The sequence below is a fragment of the Teleopsis dalmanni genome, chromosome 1 (genome assembly GCF_002237135.1).
Source record: "Teleopsis dalmanni isolate 2A chromosome 1, ASM223713v2, whole genome shotgun sequence".
In the NCBI taxonomy this organism is placed as follows: Eukaryota; Metazoa; Arthropoda; class Insecta; order Diptera; family Diopsidae; genus Teleopsis; species Teleopsis dalmanni.
Window position 1 is genome coordinate 110957649 of NC_051846.1, and position 10055 is coordinate 110967703.

Sequence of the window (10055 nt, forward strand, 5' to 3'; positions counted from 1 at the left end):
TAATGTTAATTTATTATTACATTATCTGACAATAATTGTTAACAGTAATTAAAAGTATTTACGTCTTTCTTTGAAACTGGAAAGTATAATAATTATATTATTAGCGATTTATAAAAAAAGGCAATGTTGCTTACTGCCATGTTTTCTCCAAAATGTATTAAAGTTGTAGTAATTTGCTTCTAAAAGGCGCAAATTCTAAATTTTATTACTACACAGCACTGTTTTGCCTTAGTGCCGGGGCACAAATACGCCGGCTCTCATGCCGGAGCTTGAACGGCTATACTGAATTTTTTCTCATTCTCAAATTTAAAATTTGCATTGAAAAGAATAACAATTGCACTCATGCCGTGCCCGAGGCACTCTGCATAACATGGCCCTAAATGTAAGTACTCGTTATATTTTTATATATTTTATATTTTTTTATATATTTTATATTTCTTTTAATTCAGATGACTGAAATTAAGAAACTCAACCACCACGCATGGACGGAAGAGGATGAGATTTTCCTTACAGCATCTTCTTTATGATAATTTATACCGTCTGTCAGGGTATTTTCAAAATGATCATTTAAGGCTGCTTAATGATAGTTTAGTGCGCTCGTCTGTCAATGCTATAAAGCAACTATAAGGTTATATATAATGAAACAGCAGTAACTATACCTTGAGCAAAGAATCTAGAGTACAAAGAAGTGCCACGCTCATACAAACGAAATACCCACTTTATTTTGCTGGTGGATTTATAATAAATCCACCCAACCTCATGCAACAATGTTCGATCGAGTCACAACTGGTATGATGTTCAGTTTAAACTCATTGCAACCCACAATTGTTTTTATACGCCTGTTTCTTTTGCCTTTCTTGTTTTTATTTGTCTATTTTATTAATATACATTGATTAGTAGCGAAGTGAATGGTAAAGAAATCCCTGAAACAATTTTTCCATGTACTTTGTTGCTTTATCTTCTTGTACTGGAAAGGCCCATATCATAGGAGTAAAGAGTAATATACATAATATATTATATTTTTATTGCAAAAAATGATGCACTACAAAAACTATTATGTATGTACAAATGTGATATTGGAGACATTAAGTCTGCAGTACATAAATATGTATGTTTTTATTGCACATTTGTGCATATATTTTACCTCAAATGGAACTACTTCTTAATAGTTTGAAATTTTGGTAACTTTTTGTAATTATTTTAAAAAATATTTGCAAGATTCATATAAAACTGTTTGAAAAGTATTTTAGAGAAAATAAAAATATTAGAAATGTAAGAAAAATTATAATGAAAATATGTGTAGAAATCACTAAAACCACTAATAATGCCTCCTGGTTTGAGGAAACGCATGAATGCTATTTACACCGGATTGAAATGTTAAAATTGGTGATTACGATATTGCTTCCGAAACATTGCACATGGACAACATTTAAAAATAAAGCTTCATAGAATGGAAAAAATCAGATTTGAGAAATAAATAAATTTGTAATATGTTTTTACACTACAATTCATAACAATATCAAACAGGTAATTTTGTTTCATATGCTATTAAATTTAAAAACTTATCAAATGTACACAATTTTGACTTCGTCACTGAAATGCTATTTGATCGCTTGAACATTTTACAGCGAACCAACATACAAACATGTATATAATGTAATACAGAGGGTTGCATGTATGATTGAATACGTATGCAGTCGGGCTTTTGTCAGCCTTACTTGACTCACATATAGGTTTGAACTGAACATCATACCAGTTGTGACTCGATCGAACATTGTTGCATGAGGTTGGGTGGATTTATATTAATTCCACCAGCAAAATAAAGTGAGTATTTCGTTTGTATGAGCGTGGCACTTCTTTGTACTCTAGATTCTTTGCCTTGAGGTTACTTGAGGCGCTGCGAATGTGCAAGTTTTTTTTTCAAATAATTGGATTTTTGGTAAAAATTGGACAATTTTTGAGAAATTATGTGAAAAAACTATGTGCACGATTTTTACGATTTTTAGTTTTTTGAAGGGAATTTTCTTGTCTTTAAAAAAAAAATGTTATGCCATTGTAGTTTCTCTTTTGCACACTAGTTTATAATGATTATAATAGAGTAAGCTAAAAGAAATGCTCTATTTTATAAATTGTTTTTGATATAAGTAAAACATGTTATGAAGGTCTTAAAATTATATTTTGTGATATATTTTTCAACATTTTCAATTTTTGGTTTTTTAATTTGGTTGACATTTAAGTAATTTTGATATTAAATTGACACGATTTTGCATAAATTCTAAGTGTATGATTTTAATTAAAAGCTTGCTTTGCTTTTAGGTGAATATTCGTGGGCGTCGTACCCTCCTTGGTTGTTTTTGAAAAATTTTTTAAATATAAAAATTCAGTTATTTTAAAAAAAATTTTTTTTTTGTATTTCTTGGCTATTATACGACAAACAATTATAAGATATATCCCAAATAAAAGAAACTTTCTCATCAAATATTTTTTATTTGGTGAGAAGGTTTAAATTTAATTAATTTTGACAAATTCATAAACTTAGAAAAATTTTGTGTTCTAATTCCGGTTTAGTCCTCGCAGCGTCGTTGCTATCTTGACTCAGGTGAAGTTGAATGTGACGATAACGTAGTTCATGTTTCAAATTTTGTGAATGGTAGCCCAACGACTGTCAATTGTGTACAAATATATTGTTGATACTGTATATCTCTGAGACTTATGTATTAAACACAAATAAATTATTTGTGTTATTATTGAACTTCTTCATATAAGAATAATAAAAGTATGTCAAGCACGGAACACATTGAATGTGTAACGTTAATTAGCGACGATTCTGATGCAGAGGAGCTATCAAAAGAAAAACCACCGTCTGGAACATATGTCAGTGGTAAAGTGAAATATGATGACGACTCAAATGATGCTCCGACAAATTCAGATGAACGCCGTACGAGCAGACGGATAAGACCCAAGGTAAAAAATAAAATATAATGTATGAAATAATTTTATATCAAATTCTCTAGGTTGATTACTACAAGCCTAACTCCAATACAGAACAAACTGATAAGACTAACCCTACAGTGTCAGCTCGGTCCGAATTTAAACCCCGTAAATCTGATAATATGCGCATGTTAATACAGAAAGATAGTAATGATTCTCAAGAAGCGCAGCCGATTGACAAATATCATGATTTCTTTAGTGGAATTGATGGTGCAGCCTTTCAATCACGATTAACACCCCATAAAATGGTTTCAGGTGAATCATCCGCTTTTCCCGATATAGTAAAAACTGGGCAAGTTGCACAACTAATATTTCTTAATGTACGCAACCGTATTCTAAAAATGTGGATAGATAATCCAAAAAGGGAATTGACCTATGAGAGAGCATTACAAACCTTAGAATCCCCCTTTGATAGTGATGCTAACTTGGTAAAACGTATTCATTCATATTTAGAGAGAAACAGCTACATAAACTTTGGTATTTTTCAAAGATTGCGCCCTCTACCGTTGAAAAAATATAAAAAAGTAATAGTGATTGGAGCTGGAATATCCGGTCTAGCAGCTGCAAAGCAGTTACAACAATTTGGAATGGATGTAACGGTTTTAGAAGCTCGTGACCGGGTTGGTGGGCGCATATCTACTTTTCGCAAAAATAATTATATTGCCGATTTAGGAGCAATGGTTGTAACTGGAGTTTATGGCAATCCAATTTCTATTATAAGCAAACAAATTAACTTGGATATGATACATATACGTCAATTTTGCCCCTTATTTGATGCTGGAGGAAAACCTGTTCCCAAAGATAAGGATGTGATGGTATAATATAAACATTATAATTATAATTGTAAAATGCAAGTATTTTAGATCGAGCGAGAATTTAATAGACTTTTAGAATCTGTAAGCTATATATCACATCATCTTGATTATAACTATGCTGGTAACAATCCTGTATCTCTTGGACAGGCGTTAGAATGGGTTATATCATTGCAAGAAAAAGCAGTTAAAAAAAAGCAATTCAAACATTTAGTCAAAATTAAAGACATTCAGCAGGAGATTATTGAAAATCAATCTAAAATATTGGACATACAATCTTTTATTAAAGCTACTAAAGAAAGTTATGAAAGTCTTATTAATACTCGTCAGCCACGAAAAAATGAATCTGACAATATTTGGACAAGTCAGGAATTTGAGATACGATCTTTATACCAACAGTGGATTAAAGCTTTTAATACCTATGAAGAACTTATTGAAAAAGAAATGTTGCTAGTTTCTAAACTCAATGAAATAGAATCTAACCCACCAAGGTACTATATTCATAAAATATATAGTATATATAATATTAATTTTCACTCACTATTTCGTATATTAGTCAGGTGTACCTTTCACCAGAAGATCGTCAGATTCTTGATTGGCACTTTGCTAATTTAGAGTTTGCTAATGCTACTCCTCTTAATAATCTTTCACTTAAGCATTGGGATCAAGATGATGATTATGAATTTGTTGGCATGCACACTACCGTACGAAATGGTTATTCATGTGTTCCTATTGCACTTACAGAAAGCTTGGATATACGTATGAACACAGCAGTAAAAACAATTAAATATTCTTCATCAGGTGTTGAAATAATCGCTGAAAATACAAAAGCAAATAATTCCACTCATACATATAAGGGTGATATAGTTCTTTGTACGTTGACGCTGGGAGTGTTGAAGCTAGCTGTAAGTGGAGGTATGAATGTTCAAGCGAATATGGTTTCTTTCGAGCCACCCTTGCCTGAATGGAAACAACAAGCAATACAGCGTTTGGGATTTGGCAATTTAAATAAGGTCGTACTGTGCTTCGATCGCATATTTTGGGATCCTAGTACAAATTTGTTTGGTCACGTGGGAAGTACTACAGAAAGTCGAGGTACGTTTTATTGGTTATAGATTTTTATATTATATGCTGTATTATAAAAGTTATTTTTTAAAAAATTAGTTTAAATATTCAACCTATATAACAGTTTTGTATCCTGTCAAACATCCGCATTCAGTAATTTTTGGGTAATATTTTTTTTTTTGTGTGCATATAGATCAATAAATTTTTTGTTTAAACCAACACACGAACTGTTAACTATTTGAATTTAAAATGGGTAATATTCTTAATGTGTTTTTAAAATTATTCACTTTAAATCAAATTATATCGAAAAAGACATATTATTTCATACGAAGTTTATGTAGTAAATGAAATTGTTAATTGGAGTATTATTGTTCAAAAGGGCAGTAGGTAACTTGTTTCAAAGCATAATATTAATAAAAGATTTCTTATAGAAGAACCAGAAAACCAGAAAAATTTAGCATTTATTTTAAGTAAATTTGAAACTAGAGCTCCTCTGTGGACTTTAATAAGCCACTCTTACTTAGTTAAGTGGTGAACCCATTTAAAAGAATTAATATTTGCTGAATTGGCTGCAATATTTAGAATATCATTTTAAAGTCGATGACAAATGTAACAAGCTATATGTTCAATGTATATGCTGCCAATCATAGCAAGACGCAAAAAACTCATTCGTGTATTTTCAATTTTTTTACAGATAAAAAATAACTTATGTCTAACTTACTGTAGGAGCGCTTTATATTCTAAATAAACAATCGAATAAGGAAAAAAGATAATAATTGATTTAAAATAGGAACTAGGTTATATTCTAAATAAAATAAAAAATTGACTAAGGCAAAAAAAAAATATAACAACGGATTTAATATGGAGACTAGCTCATATTCTAAATATGTATAGAGTTGAACATCGGTCGGAATCGCAAATGAAGCACGTAGACGCACTAAGTCGGATGCTCTGCATGATGATATAAGTACATTTACACATAAGTTGAGAGAAGCATAAACTCACGATTACTGGCTGAAAACGTTTAAAATGATCGTTCTTTCTTTTATTCCTTAATGTAAAGAATGGGATTTTGTTTAACGACGGGATAAGAAATTACTAGTCATTCTACCAGATAGAAGGTGAAGTAATCACTGCCGTACATTGTAAAGGCCCCTTCGCTCAGAAGAAAATGTAAGGTATCATTGAAAAGGAATATTCCTAGAAGGTCGGCACATTTATTCCTTCGGCACCGGCGGAAGTTTTTGAATATCCAATGGGGCGATATGTAAAATAACAATAGAGATCTAGTATGTGATGGCGGTACGGCATTTACGGCGAATACATTTGAAGAATACTGATAGTCAACTGGTATTCAATATGTTCTTATTTCAACTAAAGTTCCTAAGCGCAATATACAGATAGAATGTATCCAATAGTTGTTTTTATGCTAGCAAAACTATCTTAGGAGAAACCTACTTTGTGGTACAAACATGTTGATAGAGTTCATGTTGCTGATTGTGCCATTTTCTTATTCAAAATATGAAATAAGTTTGTGTTTTGTAAAAATTAATAAAATTATATATATATTTGTGGTATAATGAATATGCGGAAAAAAAGTTTGCAAAGGAAGTAATTTCTTTAATTTATAGCTTTTTTTTTAATTTAAATACAACTATAGATGTAATTTTTCAAAATTGTCTATCTATCTATCTTTCAATAGTTATGAAACACTTCTAAATTTTGGTTCATATTTCAAGTTAGCCAAAAAAATTGTGCAGTAATTTATATTGTACCTACATTATTTTTCATGAAATGTTTTATACTGTGTACATATAAGAGAGCCTGCAAACTCAACGTTAGTGATTCGCATAAGACGATTTACGTAAAGAAAGGTGCACGGAGCGTGAAAATAAATTTACAGCCTGACAATTTATTTTTAGGATTTTTATAACAATCAATCTTTTAAACGTATGATTTGAAGAGGATTTTCTTTTAGAAGACGTTTAACTACCTTGAACAATGTGTACGGTGGGGCTAAAGCGAATATTTTAAATAGATTTATCGATAGAAAATTCAAATTTACTAATTGACAACGCCATAAGATAAAAGTTTTCGACATATTCATAATTAATTTAGAAATTATTAATATAGAGCTATTCACTTCAAACTCCTGGTTTAGCAGTACTGTTTTATTGACATGCTGAATAAGGTTTGCTATTTTAAAGTATGGATTTTATAATGTGTAAAACTTACGCCTATAAGGTGTTCACACAAGAGTCATTGTGTCCATAAAAAGTCGCGCATGAAGTATTTAAAATGCAGTACTAATAGGATCGTAGTCTTCGGTGGGCATGATATGTTGGATTGCGATGAACAGAAAGTGCCCAAAATACGTGCAAAATAAAGCTTATCTAAAATGTTTAAGGAAAATATTATTTTAATGTCTTTACTAGACAGTATCAAATTTCAATAGGCTAGTTTTAATTCCATAATTCTAATTATATTTTTTCTATTAATTTTAAATAGGTGAGCTGTTCCTTTTCTGGAGTACTCCTCAAAATCCAATATTGCTTGCTCTAGTAGCTGGACGATCAACGCATATTATGGAAAACGTTTCAGACGATGTTATCGTAGGACGAGCTATTGCTGTTTTAAAATGCATATACGGGAATGGAGCAGTTCCTCAGCCAAAAGAATCGATTGTCACACGATGGCGCGCTGACCCATGGGCGAGAGGTTCTTATAGTTTTGTAGCCACTGGTTCATCTGGCAGCGATTACGATCTTTTGGCAGCACCAATTATTCCATCCGATTCTAGTAAAACGAGTACCTCACAATCATCGGAAAAGCAAGGGTTACCTAAATTATTTTTTGCTGGAGAACATACCATACGAAACTATCCTGCAACCGTACATGGCGCATTTTTGAGTGGTTTACGTGAAGCTGGTCGTATTGCCGATTTTTATTTAGGATTTCCTGAGGGAACGCCATCTAGCGTTGGGCAATGCATGTTGCAGTGCACTGAAAATACTGGTGATATCAACAATACACCATTTACTGAATTAGCTTCTAATACAACAAATGAAAATTATAATGCTAAAAAAAATGCTTGAATATCATTCTTGGCAGCAGTAAAAATATAAATGTACTAGATGTTATATTTTATTTTAATTATTTTATTTACATAGTTATAAATAGAAAACACAGTGTTTACCAGAAGAAATTTATCGAAAATATTTTGATTTACTGTATTATGTAAATCACGGTGAATTGTTCAAAAGTAAGATCTCATTACAATATCTATTATTTGTAATTGCAAATAAATATATTGTATATATAGATAACATTGACTATCTTATATTATTGCAAAGAAGATTTATTTAAAACTCTGAAGTGTAGCTTAATTTTAGAAAAAAAAAATTTATTTTACATAATTTTCATTTTAATTTTTTATGAAAAGTATATTTGAACAGGCATGTGTTTTAAGTTTGGCACTTGCAGTCCAACAAATTATATATAGACCTTAAACTAATTAAATAAAAATTCGAATATTTCCTAACATAACTGATGATGATTACGTACAGTACGCGATACAGCGTTGTATGGTCAGCCAAATTCCATTAAATTAATTAAAATTTTTGTTGTTTCTTCATTACCGTTCGAACTTATAAGTAATTATTATTTCAGTACTGCACGTTAAGAATATCTATGTCTTTTCTCTAAATATGTTTACATCAGTTTTAAGGGTAACGCTAACTACTAAATTTTAGTAACTTGTAAGGACGGAATTTTGTACAAATTTCCGTCCTACATAAACCTATAACCAAAGCCAGTAGCGAACATCCGCACGCACGGCGAGCACAGCAAAGCCAGCAGCGAACATCCACACGCACGGCAAGCACAAATCAAAGCCAAACACGCGGGATTACACTTGTGCGGTTGTGCGTGTAAATAATAATTGCATATAAATAGACGAGACTTTGTATGCAAGATCACTTAGCACCAGCATACCGAAGCGAGTAGACCTCTACTCCAGCGCTAAGTCTCCTTTTAAAAGCCTAGTGTTTTGATGGTAAGGCTAAATAAATTCGTAGAAATATTGAATAGAGTAGAAATTTGTTATAACGCCTTTGATATTCTGACATCGTTGGCTAGAACTTGTGACGTAGAAATTTGATATAACGCCTTTGATGTTCTGACATCGTTGGCTAGAACTTGTGACGTAGAAATTTGATATAACGCCTCTGATGTTCTGACATCGTTGGCTAGAGCCTGTTAAGTAGAAATTTTATATAACGCCTCTGATGTTCTGACATCGTTGGCTAAGAAAAAACTCGTATCATAATAATTAGCATAAGTCAATAAAATTTTAAAATAAAAATCACACGGTGTTTAACTTTCTCTCTCCTTGGTTTACCAGCTTTCGAAGTGGTCAATAAAACAAATTTATTGCGACGACCCGGACCGCGACTGAGTGATACCTCAGCAAAATTAAAAACGACGAATCCGTGTCGTTACAAACTTAGTAAAATTTTAATTTTTAGTTTGTTCGTAAGTTTGATAAATTATTAAACATTTATCAACTAAGATTCGATGTTTATATAAAAGCATTAAATCATCTTTGTTAAATTTGTTTTTCAATATAATTAATGTAACTTAATTCAATACCTATAAATGTGTTAAACGTTTAAAGAAAATATAAATGAAAAGGTTGTTCGGAAAGCCATACGTTTTTTTTTTTTATAAAAATGAATAACGGTTTTTTAAAGGTAAAAACTAATTTTTAAAAAATATTGTGTATAAAATATATATAATATAATATAATATAATATAATATAATATAATATAATATAATATAATATAATATAATATAATATAATATATAATATTATAATAATATATAATATAATATATAATATTATAATAATATATAATATAATATATAATATTATAATAATATATAATATAATATATAATATTATAATAATATATAATATAATATATAATATTATAATAATATATAATATAATATATAATATTATAATAATATATAATATAATATATAATATTATAATAATATATAATATAATATATAATATTATAATAATATATAATATAATATATAATATTATAATAATATATAATATAATATATAATATTTTAATAATAGATAACATTATATTATTATAATAATATTATAACATA

General features: G+C 30.0%; 1 protein-coding gene across 1 annotated transcript; it reads left to right on the forward strand.

Annotated features, from left to right (window-relative positions):
- The first annotated feature begins 2494 nt into the window (after window positions 1-2494).
- Window positions 2495-8094, forward strand: LOC119676302 (possible lysine-specific histone demethylase 1-like). The gene is made up of 5 exons (XM_038087546.1): window positions 2495-2964; window positions 3015-3806; window positions 3855-4294; window positions 4360-4898; window positions 7377-8094. Exons 1-5 carry the CDS (start codon window positions 2779-2781, stop codon window positions 7961-7963), a joined length of 2544 nt encoding a protein of 847 aa, XP_037943474.1. The 5' UTR covers window positions 2495-2778; the 3' UTR covers window positions 7964-8094.
- The last annotated feature ends 1961 nt before the right edge of the window (window positions 8095-10055 follow it).

Coding starts and splice junctions, on each gene's coding strand:
- LOC119676302 (XM_038087546.1), top strand. CDS start 2,779: ATGTCAAGCACGGAACACATTGAATGTGTAACGTTAATTAGCGACGAT. Junction 2,965..3,014: donor GCAGACGGATAAGACCCAAG/GTAAAAAATAAA, acceptor CAAATTCTCTAG/GTTGATTACTACAAGCCTAA. Junction 4,295..4,359: donor ATAGAATCTAACCCACCAAG/GTACTATATTCA, acceptor TTCGTATATTAG/TCAGGTGTACCTTTCACCAG.